The sequence below is a fragment of the Aythya ferina genome, assembly GCF_964211825.1.
Source record: "Aythya ferina genome assembly, chromosome: 10".
Classification (NCBI taxonomy): domain Eukaryota; kingdom Metazoa; phylum Chordata; class Aves; order Anseriformes; family Anatidae; genus Aythya; species Aythya ferina.
Window position 1 is genome coordinate 5,339,407 of NC_140306.1, and position 19,315 is coordinate 5,358,721.

Here is a 19,315-nt window from a genome sequence, read left to right on the forward strand (position 1 = left end):
GTGCCTTGTGCAGGGAAGGGGACTCTCGTTGGTCCCGCTTGTGGAGCTGAGCAGAGAGGAGGCTGCTGTGGCTTGGTGAGCCCTGAAACCTGACTCTGGGGCCACGGCACTGCTCTTTCCTTAAGGAACATCAGGATGCAGCGAGCCAGTGAACTCAATGCTGGTCAGCTAGTAGTGTTGTTATGAGGCTAAACATTTTCCTCTTTGCATATACAGAGCTTTGTCTCACCCCATGAGAGTTTTACTGATTTCACTGGAATGGGTCCAGCATGAATACAGATAGCTGTAAAAGACTGATCCTGACTGCCTGGTGGGCTCGTGTTGACTGTGTTGCTATTTGCACTGAGCACTGTCAGTGTAATGACTGTGAAGCACCGTGGCTAGAAGTCAAGCGCTATAAAAATTTCCCCAAATGTACATCCACAGCAGCAAGTGGACCTGCACATAAAAGAGGCCATTGAATTGAGAAAAAGGATTCGTAATTCTGTGGAATACAGAAAGATTGTTGTCTGTGTGTATTCCTGTTACATTAGTCAGTGAAACAGCGTCTTTGAACCTTTGCATTGATATCCATTACCTGTAAGAACATAAGAGAGCATTTGACATTGGCTTGTTTAGCTGAAAGGTACTGCTGGAGTGGCGGTTTGAATGTGGAAATATTTACCAGTTCCAGGATGTATAGGTTTCAGTAGAGCTGAAGAGGGAAAAAGCAAAATACGTATTTTAGTGCTGAATTGTTCCCATATTTTTGGTATGCTGCTGAAGTGATCTGTTCTGCTTTTGAATAGCTATATAAATGTTTCTTTTTAGGGACAATTAAAAGACCAAAATTTTGTTAGAAAATTTACTTTAAAAGTGCTGCACAGATTCTCTTAATTTATGAGAGTATCAGGTAAGAAGGGTTCTCCCTCTGTTTCCACATTGAATTGACACAGAGGGATGGATCTGAGGTGAGGCAGGGCCAATTTCTGGCAGAATTAGTATAACATTCCACCTGAGAAATGAATGGGTTCATTTGGTTCGTTAACTGTTAGAAATTAATTGCTATTGAGCTTATCCACATACTTAATAGCATTTCCCTCCAGAACATTTCCTTCCTGTAGATGTTTCCAATGCATTTTTGTGATATATACTTAGGTTTAACAATAGAATAGATGTAGAAGCCCTAAACCTCCAAGAATAATTACTGTTTACAGCACTGAAAAAGGTGCAGCAACATTAAATACAATTACTTACCCTGCTGGTGTGCATCGTTCACCGACCATATGCTGCAGGTTGTGCTTGCTCTCTAGTTGCGCCCTGGGCTGAGCCGAGCTGTGCTGTTGGGTGGATGAACAGGTAGCTGCCTCTACCCAGCCTCTTTGCAGATGGCTGTAGAAATGAGAAGGAAATTGGGTGTTTTGAGCAAAACTCGTTTTTACTTTCGTGTTTTCCATGCTCTTCTTGAACAGAATCTTCAGCACTGAATGAACTATTACTGTGAAATCTTGCTTGGAAATATACTCGAGAGGGACAGCTATTTGTAATTAGCATATTTGGAATATAAGTAATTGTATTACGGCTGAAATATTGATACATCTTCTGCTTTTTCCTCGTCTAAGAGGAAAGCTAGAGATTGAATAAAGCCAAACTGATCTTGTTTAAAACGCTTTTTTCTACAGAAGTAGCATCTTCTGTTACAGTTAATGAGTATTGTTGTCTTTTGTTCAAATTCTTTGTTACAGAGGCTTAGAGCAGAGGGCTTTAATAATTAAAGGGACACCTTCTCTGGAATGACTATCTGATAATAGTCTATAGGATTTAAGAATAATATTTTAAAATAATTGATTTTCAAGTGAATAATTGTGCATTACTAATTGGAGGGAAAACGGAAAATCTGTAACCTCCAGACAAATGGTGGTGTCTCTCTTTAAATAGCCGAACAATTTTTCCTTCCATTTTTCCACCCTCAAGACAAAAATAAAAAAAAATAAATCTCATTCAGGTTGCACTTAAATATGACCAAACTGATAATTACATTATTATAGAGAAGGGCAGGGTAGCTGGAGGATATGTGCAAGGTGCATTAGTCCCACAGATAGAAGCTGATTTACTTATTGATAGTAGAGACACGTTTTAGTCACTTTATAGAATTAACAATTGATCAGCTTGTTAGGTTCTAGTTCTTCATAAGCACAGCATGTTTATTCATTATTGTCATTACATGGTGCAAGCAGCTGAGGTCATGATTAGCTAGACAAAATCTCGAAACATTTAAACTTGCTTAAATATAACTTTTGCAACAGGCAATTTTTGAGCAATGCACTGATTCTTGCTTTTCACAAATAAATGTAACTTATACCTGCCTGGGTAATCTGCATTTCATTTACATTTCTTTTGAACCATCAGATCTGTTTTACAAATACTAGAGAATCAGGCTTGTAGAAGTGTAATAAGGTGGGCTATGTAAGATGGGCATTGCTTTTAAATTGCCTCGGTCACTGTAAATATACACCGATATATAGTATTGCAAATGATAAACTAAACATGCTGCTGGGGGAGAATGGAAAGATGTTATTCCAATAAATATATTCATGATTGTTTGTTACTAAGCGTAAGTTATTTTTTCTAAATCAGCATTGACTTAAGCTGGAGCAAACTCAATAGCAAAAATCCCCACAGAGGCTTCTCCTGCTACATATGACTAATATATTAAAGAAGATAAATAGTCATTTTTAAAATTTATTACACAGTAGGATTGAACACAAGAGGAAACCATTTTACAAATCTGAAAGTTAAGGTCACCCTGAGAAGAAAAGGACACTTAAGATGACTAGAAAAAGTCTGCTTTCTCAAGAAACCGAGATTCAAAGTTTACTCTTTTCTCGGTGTCTTTTATAAAGCTTTAGGATCCCAAGTGTAAAACCAGGGGCTGTTTTGATGTGCAAATAGTTCGAAGCTGTACAGCGGACAGGCATTTAGACACTCGCATCTAACCAGTGCTATAGATTAGCTTCCAGTCTCTTAATTCATTCCTGACTATGAAGCTTTTTGATAATGGTTTTTATAATATAACCTAGTATTAGGGATGAATTCTCTAAAACATATTATTGAGCTCTTCTAATAGTTTTTAATAGTTTTCCCATTTTCTTATTCTATTTACAAATATATATTTTTAAAATCTGTAATATGTATTTCAGCCACAATGAACACCATTAAGTCTGGTTCATAATTCAGACTTCTAGGAGTAGGAAAACTTCCTCAGCAGCATTTTCTTAGGGCTTGTTAATAAAGTTAATGAATTATTTTTCTATTAGGCTGTCTTATCTTAGCTAATACTGCTTGCTTGTTTGAGCTGTAGCAAATCAGGACAACATCGATTTTCTTTAAGAGATGAATAATGAAAGATTTAAATTTTTAAATATGTAGATAAAGATAAGTGACTTAATTAAAAATTATCAGTAGAAGGTAGTAAGATGAGTTAACTGTTTTAATTTGTTGTACATGTCAATATGCTGTAACATAACCTGGAATATTACATAAAATCCATTTCTGATATACTTTCCTTTAATTTTTAGTATGGTTTAGTATAGTGTCTTCTGTGAATTATTCTTTTGCAAATTGCTCATGCATTGTGAATGGTAAATCCTTGGAACTATCTGTTCCAACGTTAACTTGCATAGGCCTTGCCTCTGCAGATATTTAATGTCCAATGCAATGCATCCTGATGAAAATAGTCCTACTCTGATCAATAGTAATATTTACAGGCTTTGCCTTCAGTGGTGGAAGGTAGGTTATGATTGTTTTTCCAGTGACTAGCAAATTCTTCTCTTTGATCACGTGCTATGAATACTTGAACCAGGCTCAAACTCTTGCGTTTTTTTTTTTTTTTTTGTACTAGCTTTACAAATTACTCGTGATGAAGAAGGGAAGTCTCAAGGCCTCCGTCTTTCATCCAGTGTTGCTTCTGGTATCATGTACCCCTTGTCAGGACAGAGTCCTGTTGCTGCAATGGGGCAACTGGCTCCACAGTGCAGAATAAAGGCATTTGGGAGGTTCTGAGTGTGTGCCAGACTGGCTGGGTGCTCTGGGTGGCCACTGCTCCCGGAGGAGTTGTTAGAAGGAGCTGCTCTCTTAAGACATGGTAGCTGAACTCATTAAAGGAGCAGATAAATAGATAAATGACCTTCTCTATCACAATTTTTCCCCCCTCACATAATACAGAGCGCATCCACAAAAATTCCACAGGCAGATTCCCTGGTGGAATAATGATGTGCAGAGCAATTTGCCTTGAATAAAACTTTCACAATTCTCATGCTTAAATTCTAAGTGACTCCCAAGTCATGCTGGTTTTCAAGCTTGAAGATCCTGTTTTTCAGAATATATTTTCTCAAGTCTCAGTGCCGCTACAAATACATCAAATGACAAGCATGGCTGAGCTTCTGCTTCAGGTCCTTGGGTCATTGCCTCTCTGTTGCAATTGCATTGTCCAACAGTTGTTTTGAAATTTAGTTATTCCTATATTTTCTAGACAGCTGTTAGCTTCCTAGCATAAGACATTAGATGGTTCACAAAGATTTTCAGATATTGCCTTCTCCTACAGTCTTGGCTGCTGTCTTTGAAGAAACTTAGTTGGATAATGGGAAGGAGGGGTGTGTTGTAGGTAGGCCATGCTTATAATGGGAAGGGATTGGACAGTGCCTTAAAATTAAGGTATTGGTGCATAGGACGTGACCTGAGAAGTCTGTTAGGATGTCTTTGTCTAGAAGCATTCATGGGATGATTTGACAGTACAGTGGGTGATTTGGTCCTCGGCACACAAATCTTTCTCTGAGGTTGTTACCCAGCAGCTCCCTGCCAAACTGTGAAGAGTTGAGCATAGACCGGTGTTTCAGGCTTTGCTTTGGTTTATCTTGTTTTACTAATTTTGTCTTGCTTCAGCTTTTGATTAAACATAAAACTCATGTCAATGAAATGAGTAGCAAACACCTGCCACATTATGGATTTTGCTACGTTAGGAACTACGAATGGGAGCCCGTGTTTCTCATTCAGAAGAGAAAGACTGCCAGGATCAAAGATGTAAATAAGAGCCAAGGAAAATTAATTGCAAACCTGTCAAGTCTGGTCTGGCTTTATTTTTTATTACAAGGTGCTCAGCAGATCTTTCTTGGAGATGTTTAAAAAAAATAAATATCCTGCTACTTGTGCGAATTCAGCTGAAACTTACCCTGTCACAGCAGATGTACTCTTATTGGTCTTTCTGTACCTGGGGAACAATGCTGGGATTTTTCCTTTCATCCTGAACCATTTTTTTTTTCCTATGCTATGCAGCATATAGACACAGGGTATGGTAGTGGTTCTGCAGCTGGGACATGGATGTGAGAACATGGGTGGTCTCTGGTGGAGGACACCTTCAAGGGGTCCTGGTGCTTAAGCCAGGCTTGAGTGCTGTATGCAGAGAGCTCAGCTAGCCCAGCACAGATCCAAGCATGGAGCAACAATGCCGATGCTGAACCCCAGTCTGCTGTCTTCTCGGTACAACACTCACGCTTCTAGCCTGAATGCTGACACAGAGAATGAGGGCCGTGGCTCTCCATGCAGTAGTCAGCCTGCTCTTCATCTCCACACTTCTGCATCTTTGCTGGAGGAGGATGCGCTGTCATCGGCTGATCTATTTGACCCTAAATCCTTCTGAATAGAAAACAGGAAGCTTCAGAAGCTATTACTTTCCAGTTAGAGTGACTATCACAGGGATATTCCATTATTAAATTTGAAATTTTTCATACTCTCAGAGATCAGATGTTGAAGCCCTCAGGTTCAAAAGGCGGTAGATTATTCATGTGATACTGCTCTTTGCAGGTAATAAGTTGGATGGTGGTACTGCGAGCAGAGAAATAATGAGGAAGTCCTGTACGCTTGAGTCAAATTAAAAAGAACAAAATCATGGCTTAAGAACCCAACTGTTTTTGGCTTGAGTGCAAAAAATAATTTAAAATGATAAACCACACCCCCAGTGGACATTTACTCTGTTTTAAGCAGTGGTGCCTGTATATGAAGCGAGTTACGCTGCATTTCTGCTATAAAGATGCTATAAACCTCTTCATACTCGCAAACACCTCCTCAAAATTAAACAATTTGAATGAAGCTGAACAGAACTACCCAAGTATTTATCCTATTTGCTCAAAGCCATCAGCTTAATTGTGGTTGTGCTAATTATGGCCAAGAAGCTTGTCATTTGCAAGAAAGGGGTTTCACCCGGAGAGGGGGAAAAGTAAATCTAGTAAGTGATTTTCTGGATCTTATTATTTTTTCCTCCATTAGTGGTTATGTTTTGCATCTAATTAGTAATCAGTGTTAAAGTGAAAGGTCTATGAAATTCCTAGTATGGTCCCCGAGATGTAGTGCATTTTTAATAACAGCAGATTTTCATCTAAAACAGTCCTGTGACTATCCTTGCTTTCTTTCAGGTTGTGTGGTTGCCTTGCATATTGCCAGGCTATGGAAATCCTTTGTGCAATAACCTGAAAAATTTGATTCATGATGTAACCATTCCACGGGACTCTTTCAAAATGTATCTCATTGTGCAGGAAATTCAGATGGGAACGGTTAAAGTGAGAGAGTTTCACTTTTGTGTTTCAGTTCATCAATCTTTAAAGAGACACTAGTAGGTCAAATGGGTCTAACACTGATCGATTTACAAGAAGAATCCCTTTTTAAAGTGAATCACAATTCATCTCCAATAGGAAATTGAAAAAATAAAATAAAATGCAGTCACTGTGGTCCTGATTGGGGACTATTTAATTAGCTCAGTCCCTCACACACTTTAGTTAGTCATCCCTTAAAATCCATAAGCCAGTCTGATCTGTTTTTTACAGTCCATTACATTTCTGTTCAGGTAGCCCTTACTAGATTTGAGAAGTATTTTTGACTCATGCCTACTGTCAAGAAGGGCATCTTTTCTCAGGTTTGAGGACAGGTTTCCTGCAATATAACAATAAAGCATGTCTGTCTCCCAGTCTTCCTACCAAGGTTTGCTTCCTTCTTAACTGTAACTTAGGAAAATATAAGACTTTGGCCACCATCCCAGAAGGCAAATGTCTGTTGAAAACTTGTCTTGGGATCTAGCGAGGCGCTCATGAACTTGTATTCCTCTAAGGACAGCTGCATTTGAGCTACAGCCGGTGTGTTGGTAAGGGAGTATGCAACAAAAGGGTTGAAGGAGGCATGCTGAGGGTATATTTTCAGGGGATTATTGGTGGGAAAAGCTGCTAGAAAGTTGCAGTGACAAGGTGTATGAGTCAATCAGTGCTCACCACAGGCTGAGATAAAGCTTTGGACAGAGCTTGCTGAGACAGGCTTTGTGAAATCTAAGTAGGGTTCTGCTTTTTCTTCCCCATCTCTTTGGCAAACAGTATCTCATGTTAAATAAGTGAAGTAGATGTGCCACCTAGGTGTTTTTTGTGTGTGTATGTGTCTATTAGTCTTGAGATTTTATTCATGAAGTCTCAGTTCATGGATAAAAATAATTAGAGGAAATTTTTCTTTTCTGTTTTCTAATTATTTTAAGAGAGTTAATAGCTCTCCAGTGGTGATGAAAAATTGATTAAAAGCTGATTGTTGTCTACCCTGAAACTAAACAAACAACCAACAATTTATTACTTTCAACAGATCTTGCATTTTTAAGGCAATCATAATCATGGGAAAGTGAGGGAGACCTCATACTTCTTTTCCAACCCTGAGCATTTCAAAGCATAAGCAAAATTATACCACTTACCCTCCTCCCAGCTCCTCCCATCAATCACACACAGTTATGTGATCATGAGGTGGCTTGTGCATGAGTGAAGGGACAATATAGAAACAAAAATCCATCCGAGGCAGATTGGGAACTGAAAGCCTTAAGGTTCAGCCTTCTGTGAGCTTTGTGAAAAATGTCTTTCTATTTTCAAGAAAGGAGAAATTTTCTAGCTTTATTCTGAAGAGGACATGTTGTTACTGATTCAAAGTCTGGCTGGGGTCTCACTCTGGTCAGGGTAGCTGGTTGAGCCTCCTGTATGGAAACATGCTGTTCCCTCCGCTGTGACAGGTACCAGAAGGAGGACCCGGCTTCTGTCTTCTCTGACACTTCAGGTGCTCGAGAGGTAACACCATGCTGACACCCTTCTCTTACTGCTTTTGAAAAGCAGTACCAGCTTGCTGCAGCTGCTGCTACCCTGTCTCAGCAGTGATAAGAAGGTGCTTAAAACTGTTCTTTTGAGGTGTGCTCCTTTTTCAGAGCTCTATCTGGCTTCCTCGTGCCTGTGAAAAGATGAAAACAGCAGCCAGTAGATGATTAACCTCCTTTAAATGGGGAGACCTTCTTTTGCTATTGATCAGTGCATGAACTCCAGTGGGGTTTCTTTCTCTGCCTGCCAGCCCTTCTCCTGATGCTCTCACATGCTGCTGCCAAGCAGGTGAGCTTCCCAGAGGAGCATGAAGAGCTGCTACGAAAACAAGACATAGGGCTGAGGAGGGATGGAGAAGGAGGCCTGAAGGATTGGGCTGGAAGAGGAAGAGACAACGGCAATCATTTCTGGGGGGGAGGAAGCAGAATGTAAATAATGGGACTTCTGAAATGCATCAGGGCATGCAGCACCTGGTACTGCTGGAAATGAAAATATCTGGGAGAGAGTGTACTACCTGTCATATTCATATTGATACAGGGATTTTTTTCTGGTTACAAGGAGAAAGACAAGGGCATGTAGGGGAAAGGTAGAGTCACTCCATGTACATGCCAGTGATCTGCTGGGGAAACTAACCCAGTTAGGGCATGCTGCTTACACATCTAAAGCAATTCATCTTTCTGAGGTCTTTCCACTTTCAAAATTTGCTTTTATTTCTGGCAATGTAATATTGATTCCAGTGCCACAGGACCAATGGCTCAGGAGATAATTAACAGATATCTGCTCATTCTTCTTTTTGACTTAGTAGTAGGCAATTGGCAGGATGCAGAAAACCTTATGAGACTCCTGGTACCTGAAGAGCACAATAAAATCTTGAACTCAGTGAGAGTTAAACCCAGCTGTGCTGTGCCTTTACAGCGATGATGGTGCTCCAGTTTGCTCCAAACAGCAGATATTTCTCCATGATGCAAGGCTGAGCAGAGGTCAGAACTCAGGAATTAAGATGGTGCAATCAGTGTTGGAATAGAAGCTGTTACCCCAGCTCCAACAGAGCTGTGTACAGTGGGGATGCCCTCTGTGATGGTCAGTACTTCCATCCAACATGGTGCTTCCAAGCCAGAAAAAGGTAAATACAACTTTGAGACTGGTTCTGAACATGCTTTTATTTATTTAACTAGGACAAAGATCGAACAAGACTAGGTTCTTCTTTAAAATGCAATTGTTTTATTGGTATAGTTCCAAATCTTCATGCCATACAAATGCTTTGCTGGCATATTAGCAGTGTTTTGTCTCTATCACTGAATTACAGAAAATGAGGAATGATATTAATTAACTAATTTACACTAACAGTTCCTGAATTGACAGGTCAGGTACCTGGATCTGGGATTTTTCTAGTCAGTAGAGGAAGTAGTGATTTTTTAAAATAATTTGAGGAGCAGGGTTTGATAAGAAAACTTTTTCTAATACCAAGTAGGAAGGCTGCCCAGGGGTACTGAAGTCAAGTGACAATAAAAGATCGGGAAGTTGGGTTATAGCTCCTTGGTCTGTGTTTTTCCCCTCCTATCCAAGTTTTGTTCTTCATTATTGCCATAAGAGATTCTGTATGCTGGCAGAATCTCCAGCCAATCTCAAGCTGACTGCGCTATCTTTGTACAAAAATAGGAATATTAAAAATGCTACCTTTCAATTTGCTGGTAGTTATCCTGTGCACTACCCTGTGACTGAGAGCGAAAACAGAAATAGCACAGCACAAGATATTTTGCTATTGGCTTGTGTAGTTGATAACACAGGTGCTAAAAATGTGCGTTCGGTCCATAATTACACTTCTGGAAATTTAGTGCTGTATTTATGAAATGCTTTTCATTAGAATCTTTTAACAATTAGCTAATGAGTCCCAAGTGGAACAATTATCCCATATACCCAGACAGTTGGGATTCTTCATCAGCCAATGTGCATCCACTGCTCATAAAGCATGTTTGCGCTCTAAGAGCAAACCGAGCTGCTCTGTGCTTTTCTCTTGGAGGAGAGTTTCATGAACTGAAATGAAAGCAGAGATCAGATTACACTGGTGACACAGAAATGGACAGACCCTGTCAGCACCATGGCCTGGTGGGGACTTAGGGGGAAGCATGAGGAGATGTGCTGTAACTATTTACCATGAGTGAGGTGTTTTAGGGAACAGGAAGATAACATAATACTCTAATGCAGTAGACTTGCAAAGAACTGGATTTAGTTGCATAAATCTTCTCAGCCTCACAGGTCTGCATGGCAAACTCAAATAGGTGTAGGTGTTTTCAGTTTCTTTCTGCCACTATTTTCCTCCAATAATTTCTGACAGATGTAAGCTTGATGACTGTCTGCGGTCTGGGTTCTGAGGCATAAAGGGGACATAGTCCCTGCACAGCCCCTGAGCATCATGTAATCCCACCCTGTGCGTGCAGAAGGCAGCTTTGGCAATCCTGTAGGTGTTAAAGTGGTAATTTAAAACAACTCCAGTGGAGCAGACTCCGTGAGTTCTTTGAGCAGCTTGTCCCACTCATTTCCCACACTTAGATAGAAAGTTTCTCCCCATACACACACTAAACTATCTTTGCACTGGTAACAATTTTTTATGGTATTTGCAATAGCTACAGAGAACCACTTCTTTAAATCACACTCTTCTATAAAGCAAACCTCTTTGAGGAGAGGGTTGTTACATCTCTAATAAATACTTTTCTTCACCAAACGAGCACAGCTACTTCAAATATTCTTCACGAGCATGCTTTCTGAATCTTTTAATTGTCATGCAGTTTCCTTGGAGTTGCTTCTTGGTCTTAATGTGAATGGTGACTTACAGCTGATGATCGTCTGCTTCTTGCATGTGAACCCAGCCCTGGCAGAGCAAGACAGAAACCAGGCAGATCTGGGACCCAGTGCCTTATCCAGAGGTACAAATGGACACGGGGCCCCTTTTTCCCTTCCATCCCTTGTCCAAATGATCTCTGTAAAAGCACTAGCTAGCTCACCCGGGTCCATGATGAGTGGGAAGAGAGGTGAGTGATTTGCTCTGTAGCTATGGATCTGTTTTCTTTTACTTCTGTGGGATAAATGAATCAAATTCCTACATCAATCCAGAGTACAAGAAAGTGTCTTTACTGCTTGAGATAATTTGTGCAGCCACTTTACTGCTTTTCTACCTGGTAGGCAAAGTTTATAGTAGGGGAAAATGCATATTTGTTTTGTCTGAAACGTTTTGCTGAGAGATTTATTTCAAAGACCTGTTTCTCGGTGTGCTGCCTGCTTTACAAGAGTACTGCTCTGCTCCTTAGAGGTCAGCTGGGAGTGGAGCGGGGCACTGCCTCCACTCTGCCTCCTCTTTGAACAGGGTTGAGGCAATTCCTGTGCTTTCTTGAACGCAGCAACTGCAATTCTTCCCATCTCTTAAGTAGGCCATACACCAGGGGGTGGGAAAGAATTTGAGCTGTTTCATGGGCTGCAGTGAGGGCCTGAAAGAACCTGGATAATCACAATGAAAAATTCTCTCTGATAAATGTAGTTAAAAGAGTTGGAACTCTGGACTGTAATGAGGAGATATCCTGTGTTTGCTGTCCAAGTTGGGAAGTCTGTGCAACATTAAAAATGAAACTTAAAAAAAATACTTATCACTTCATGTGTTTACTTTGGCAGCAGGGTTCTTTGTAGGCTGGTGATGAATAATAAATAATGCTATATGGAGAAAAGGGTATATTCTGTCTTTGCTTTACAGCTGTAATAGCTGTACTTTAGTTTCTGAGTAGTCCTGTTGGTCTCGGCAGAATTTTTCCTGAAGGAAAGATGTTGGCTCAGTTTGAGATGAGAGAGCAGGCTCTAAAATGTTTTTCCTAAAAATTCAATTTCTAAATGAGATTCTATCTCATTTATATGATCTTCTCATACACAGAGATCATATTTTTGGACTGCAAGTGAGTAGTTATTCGTGCCAGTATAACTTGTCTGCTAGTTATACTTGCCATGTAAATAAAATTGAAAACTGTGTTCTGGGGATCACAGGTGCTCGAGTTAATGTACTTGAAGAAGTTACTGCTCCCCTGCCTGGAGGGGACCTGAACTAGGCCCTGTAGTTTGCACTGCATCAGATTCTAAGTAGACACCTGACTTGCTTTGCCTCAGCAGAGGTGGCAACAGCTTTGATTTAAAGCTCCTCCTTACACTCTGTGAACTTGAGAGCTTCTAGAAGTCCTCTAGTTCTCACCCTCAATCCCTTGCTTGAATTTGTTTTCCGATTCTGCATGCTACTGTTACTGCTTCTGCATGCCCTGAGCTCCACCAGATTAAATTTGAAGGCTACAAACTCCCACTTAAAAATGAGTCTAAGAACACTTTCCAGCAGAGGATCCACACAACTCAGCTTCTTACTCTCTAGAATTGACTGGAGAAGAGTACAGCAATTGAGATGGAGAACTAGGGTGTCTTTGGCATATTTTTACAACCCTCCCAAGTCATTTGCTCAACATGTCCAGGATGGATGGAAGGTTTATCTCACCTCTAAAGGAGATAGTGAAGACACATACCCTAGAGAGAGCTCTGAATACTGATGAAGACAGACACATCTCACCTAAACATATGGCACACAGGATGTCTGTGTGAATCGCCCCACTGCTGGTGGGTTCAATACCTCATGCTATGTGGATATAGCAGCAGTTCAGTGTTCCCTTCTTATAAAGCTATGAGTTTTATTTCCTTTAGCTCTCACAGTACTGTTTTATTTTCCTTCCTGCCTCCCTCAGTTACTGTTAAGTCAGGATTTGAAATATTCCTGCAGAAAGTGCTGACTGGTGGTGACAGACCGAGGGGCCGCCAGCAGAGGCTGATGTCATGAATGGAATCTGATGTCGTAAAAAAGCACTTCAGAAATTGCAGGTGATGCCAGTTAGGAGCCTGCTGATGTCTGAGAGGTGCTGGGAACTGCCACTGCCTCCCAGGGAATTTTATGTGCCTGGCTTTCTTAAAACGGAGTAAACACACCTACAGTTTGGTGCCCCTCAATTAACTAATGTTCTTATTGTCTAAAGAGCCTTCTTACTTCAACTTGCTTTATGCTAAGGAGCTTGATATGATCGGAGCTCCCTCAGTGATACCTGCAGGGAAGAAAATACAGTAGAAAAGTTGATGTTGACTCTGGGAACTGGTACCAGTAGAAGTTTTGTTTTCTTGCACTGTGACAGTGACCTCATGTTACTATGTGCATAGCTTTGTGTCCATTCTCAGTTTGCCTGGTGTTAATGTGAGTAAGGATGGGCAGAACTGATGCCTTTAAGAACCAGGCTTGTCCCTGTGGGGTGCTGAAAAGAAGAGCTGTTAGGTAAAAACTGGAAAGTTTGTTACCTCTTTTTGTGGTATTAATAAAGAGTCTCTCTGGTTACTTTACCTTCTGATGTTCACTTCAAAAAACTTGACACTGAGAAATCAGCAGCAATGCAGAGAAGAGCTGCGCGATGGTTTTAATAGTGCAAAACTTCCAAGGAGAGGCTTCTTCCATCTAACTTATGTGAAGTTTGCTCAGTGAGGACTTGACCACAGGCTGCAAGTGCCGTGTGTGGGCAGCGGTACCTGATAGCAGAGGAGAAGGAAAAAAAGCCTAACGAGATCAGGTGCCTGGAAGCAGAAGCTGGACAAATTCAGATTAGAAATAAGGTGCAGTGTTTAGAGTGAGGTTAATTAACTGTTGGAGTAACTGTGCTGTGGTGAATTTGCTGCCACTTGAAATCTTCAGATCAAGCCAAACTCACCTGTGGCTGCGACATGAAAATTTGGAAAATGGAAATGGGGGAAAAAAAATCTCCGGAAAGTGTTTGGAAAATTTCTGGGGGCCTGCAGAGGACCCGGGGGAGAGGGGAGCAGCCTGTGGGGCAGCCCCTGGACCCCGTCTCCCCACACAGTGGCCAGCAGCGTGGCTCCAGAGGGGAGGGTGACCGGAGGAATGCGGTGACAGCAGCGTGTTAGTATGATTAATGACAAAACTTAATTTGCATGGACAGCTCATTCTCGCACAAAGGAGCGCTTGCAGATGAGAGGCTTTGCAGCAGCCTCGGAGGGATCCCTCGCTAGGAGGGCTCAGCAGGGGACAACGAGCTGGCTGCCACGGAGCCCTGGGTGCAGGGTGTCCGGATGGGCTTTAATGAGATTTCTGAGGCGTGACAGAATTGGACGTGCCCCACAGCTCCTCGCTGGATCCTGTGGCAGGCCGGGCCTGACTTAACCGCCGAGGGGCCGCCAGAGGGCAGCAGCACCACACGGCAGAGCCGCTGCCCGCCCGCGCCGCCCCTCAGCGCCGGGGGGCGCCGCCATGTCCCCGCCACGTCCCCGCCGCCCTCCCGGGGCCGTGAGGCGGCATGGGCGCCGCCGTCCCCTGAGGGGGGACTCCTGCCCCCGGGTCGGGGGGGAAGACAAATTTTTTCTGTGGGGTAAATGGGTGATCAGTGCCCATCCCGTCAGTGGTCATTAGCCCCAAAACTGGCCCTCTGTGTGAGGGAGCTGGTGGTGACAGGTGGAAATTGACAAGGAGGCGTTTGCTGTTGCTCCTGGCTCAATTTCATCTTTATTTCCCCTCCAACTCAAGCAGCAGTGCTTTTAAATTAAACAAAATGGACTATTTTTTTTTTCTCTTCTAAGAAACTGAAGGACAGCGGAGTTTAACTGGGCTGGCAGTAGGGTTGAGTGGCCGGTGCTTTGCCCCATGAAGCATGTAGCGCATACATCTGCTTCCTTCTTAGCTGTGATTTTACAGAAAACATCTTTTAAGGGATGCGCTATCTTTGGTTTAAACGAGGAATTACTGAGAATGGAGAAATTAAAGCCTTTTAAATATTTAATGGACGGAGATCCTCTAAATTATTTAATAGCTTATTATAAGAGATGGCTTAAAATGCTTTGGTAATTTATCCTTTACAGAAAGTAGCTGTAAGAAGTATTTTACAACGTGTAAATATTGGTAGGAAATAGTACCTACTTTAAAATGCAATCTTATTCCATCTGCCAAAGGAATTATATCGCGCCCATGCAATTTCCAAATAACTTGAGGCTTTTATTGTAGCTGCTCCTGCAATGCTTCTGTAGCACAGGACAATGCTATTTATACCCCCTTTACTGGAGCGTGGGGCCACAGAGACAGGCTGCAGTCCCTTAGTCCTAGAACATACGCGGCCATTGCAATTTCCTTTGGATACCAGATCCCAGAGACTTAGTTTGGGTGTGCAGATGCTCTAAATGCTGACCCAGGAGAGCTGAAGCAGGGACTGGAGTGACTGACGTGCAAAGCAGGAGCTGTTCATGGCCAGCCCACATGTAAATGCTGTGAACATGGGGCCCTTCTCCTTGCACCCTTCCTCCTTTCCCTTTGTTTTTAGAGCTTGGGTAGAAATGGTGGTGGGGTTTCCACTGCCTCCTGGCTAGAGCTCACTGTATAAAAGCAACCCCCTTCTTTCTGAGGTTGCTTTCCATGGGTAACTTCTGTTCAAATCCTTCCTGAGTAAATTTACCCTGATCTGCTGAGGTCAGGAACTTCATCCACAAAACACATGTCGTTTTCAGCTGTGTTGGCGCCTCTTGGGAGGCGATGCTGATCTTTATTGTTTTAAAGCTGCTCGCAGGGTTTGGTTGCAGGTGGCTAGCAGGAGGGTGGGTGGCTGCCCTTGCAGGCCCCGCTGCCCCAGTAGAGCTCTTGGTGCAGCAGGTCAGGAGTGATTCGCTTGTTTGTGCGCTCTGCAAATAAGCAGCTCTTCTTTTCAAAGCAGTGCTATGCCCTGAAACGATGCGGGGGCCGGCATTAAAACCATCGGTCACAAAACACGCACAAAAGATGGTTTCGTCATGAGAAGCCTGGAATTCCTTTCACTGTTATTAACCAGGCGAGACTCTCATTTCTGTTCTGTTCTCCATGTTTTATTGAAATGGAACAGCTGTATCTCAGGCTCAGAATTGCTCTGTAACAGTTTGCCTTACAGTTCCCTCAAACAACCCTATTCTCCTAAGAAATATTGCTGCCTGCAAGGCATCAGAAAGCCCCGAGATATGCTGGTGGCAGTATTATCTGCCTTTTATGCTGTATCCATTTAATTACAATGAGTTAGAATAATCAATGCTTCTTTGTCTTTAACCAGTGTTTAACACATGTTTCCAGAGTAGGTTACACTAAAGTTAGTGTTTACCTGTAGGTGCATCTAAAGTTTATTTTGTCCTTCTCTCAATAAAAGTTATGGAACAAAGAAACTCCCAAACCAAATTTAGTTTATCGAAATATTGATTTCTACAAGAACGCTGTAAGAATATATTTATCTATCTGTCCTATTATGAAAGGGATAAAAATGTACTGCACAACCACTTCATATACCACTATATTGAAAAGCTTGTTTGCTTGTTTTGTTTTGTTTTTCTCAATAAATCTTTTCAGGCACAGTGATTTTTTGTTCATATTACATGTAAAAGACCTAATAATAAGAGGCTTAATATTGGATGGTAGTGCTTTGTCTTAAGACATTTCTTTACTCACATTTTGTTTTGATTATAAGTGCTGTGTTACAATTTTGGCTCATTCTGAAACTGTATATTGGAAAATGAAGACAGAGTAAAATGTGATTAATTATAGATTGCTGGCCTGGTACTTCTTTAATTCCATCAATTACTCTGGTTTCTCATGGTGTTCTGAACAGAAAGGAACTGTGTGTGGGAAGCCAGGGGCTTTTCTGTCCTAAGCTCCTGAAGGGGATCTGCTTACCTGCCTTTATGACCCCAGAGATGCTTTGCCCTCCAATGTGATAGTGTAACTTTCTTAAAAGCAAATTTCTAATTGATCAAAGGAAGAGTGAAATGAAAGGAGTGGCAGGAGAAGATGAGAAAAGGTTATTGTGATCCCTCCGTCACTGAAGACCACATTATTATTACTCTCACAAATTGCACTGTGTCATGTTTTCAATAGCAGAAGGTCAAGTTGAGCCCAGGGATAGAAGTGAGAGAACAAATATAAACAATAAAAGCAAAGAGACTCGAATGCCTATGAAATGGAGTGTTTGAGCTCATTATTCTGTGGAACGTGCATCAGTACTGCTGCAAAACTGTCTCCACGTAGTGACTTGGAAATGTAGCTTCTGGGTACAGGTGGGCTTGGCATGAGATGTGGTGCTGGGAGCCAAAAGCATCAGAGGGAGCCATAATACATCGATGACACAGACACAATCCTACAGATGCAGCCCTACAGACCCTCTGCTCTGAGGTAGCTGGATTCCTTGGCCATATCTTTATGAAGACAGTGAAGGATTTCACCCTGTCCTTAATAACCTCTGGTTCAATTTGTTGGAGGTTTCAAGTAATCATGTGGAAATCTGTTTGCACTGTGGTGGCGTCTTTTCTAGATATAACAGTTTCCACAGCATTTTTGTGGAGGCACGTGGCTGTAAGGACACAGTAAGCAGTGTGCATTGTGTTTGTAATTTCCAGTGGAGTAAACTCTGCTTTTAGTTAATATAGTGATATTTCAGAGCTGTCTTACCACTGTTTCTCTGTGTTCTTGGAAACAAGTGAAAAGAGCAGTGTGACTGCTGCCTTTTGCCCTGGATTGTACTGTAGATGGCAGTGTGAAACAATGATTTTGATAACGAAGATCTATTTCACAGCATCATTCTAGACGTTAATTGCAGTGTAATATGGCTTTCTTTGTAGGTCCCCAAAGCGAAGGAAAAAATTCTGAAATGCAGAAAGGCTTATTTGCAGCCGCAAATGGGAATCTGGAATAACTATGAAAAACACACTGAAATAATTGTGTTTGACTGGAACAAAATTCTTGCGAAGTCCCCAAGGTAAGAACACTTTTTATCTTTCAAATGACACTGAAGATTTGCTGTTCTGGTTAGCAACAATAACCACTTTAATCCAACAGAGAACGAAGGCTTGACATTTCTGAGAGTGGCAGCCCACTGAAGCTGAAGGGCCCAGCACCCCTTGTTGCATCTGTCTGCCAAACTTCATTTTCCCTCTGTCTTTTTAAAGATCCCCCTGTATTTCTTTATATTAGTAGGCTGAAGACTTGTGTCCTGTCTACCTGCAGTACACACTGAAGTCTGCAAGTGTTACATCATTTTAATGACACTGGTTGGTTTTAGCAGCCTTTCAATTTGGATATGTCCGTGTTTTTTAGTGATATATTTATTCCTGGGCTTGGATATACTTATAAAGCGCTAGGGTTACCTTGTTAACCCGATTAAATGTGGTTTCCTATTCCCTATCTGACATTAGGGTCATGGTTTCAAAAGAGTCAGATTTTCATAATCTGGAAAAATTTTTGAGGTGATGTCAGCATACACTTCCAGGCTTGCTCCTGTACTGGAAATGGTGGGAACACCTGGGTTCACTTACATACTGAAATAGGAGTTGTTTAGCTGCAGTGCATGATTTGGGGCCAAATACCTGTCCCTTTCATCAACTCACACCAGAAATGGTATGCTGAGAATTTTTGATCTGTGGTATTTAATTCCAAGGATTAAATTCTGCTTTCATGCCTCAGGACACCTGAAGGAAGTTCACTGTCTGTTGTTACTACACATTGACACCAGAGCTGGGCTGTCCGCTGATATTTGGATCAGATTCCTGTATTTGTTTTTAGAGCAACTGAGGGATAGTATTGCATAATGAGCAAATCATGACTTCCTATTTAGTGGTAACTGGCGCACGAGGTGCAAGGTGTCACTGTTCTTGTGAAGGAAGTAAGAAAATTAAGGTTAAATTCAGCTGTCTCCTCTGGAAAATATGTTACCTTAGTTACCTTTGGAGGACTTGGGTGACTAAATCTTGAAATTCAAAGCCTATTGGGCTGTTTATTTAGACTAAGATAAACAACAATAACAACATTTGTGCAGTGACTCAATCCCGTTAACTGCACTGGCTTTATGTGGTTCACTGGGTGCAGAGATGAATTAGGCCAATGTTTATTAGCTGAAGAGTAGGTGCTCTGTATTAGCCTGGGAGTTCTCTGTAAGAGGGTACTTCATGCTTGTAGAAGACTCCCGTACACTGTTTTTTAAAGAATCTCAGATTTTCTTCCCATACTTTTCCTTTTGTGTTTAGTGTGGCAATGTATTGGGCTCTTAACAGGGTATCTACACAAGGAAACGTTAATTTCCCCAAAATTAGTCCTTAAAATGTAGCTT

The 19,315-nt window shown here is 41.6% G+C and overlaps 1 protein-coding gene across 6 annotated transcripts in view; it reads left to right on the plus strand.

The window, feature by feature from the left end:
* TAFA4 (TAFA chemokine like family member 4) overlaps positions 1 to 19,315 on the plus strand; it is a 77,634-nt gene that overhangs the window by 9,503 nt on the left and 48,816 nt on the right. For 3 of the 6 annotated variants that reach the window (XM_084531555.1, XM_084531554.1, XM_084531550.1), the window contains exons 1-2: positions 10,957 to 11,170; positions 17,832 to 17,968. In XM_084531555.1, the coding sequence (XP_084387681.1) occupies positions 17,889 to 17,968 (80 nt within the window). In that variant the 5' untranslated portion in view covers positions 10,957 to 11,170; positions 17,832 to 17,888. Of the gene's footprint in view, positions 1 to 10,956; positions 11,171 to 14,482; positions 17,386 to 17,831; positions 17,969 to 19,315 lie in introns of those variants that run through there. The other 3 variants (XM_084531553.1, XM_084531551.1, XM_084531552.1) reach the window with 2 other exon arrangements.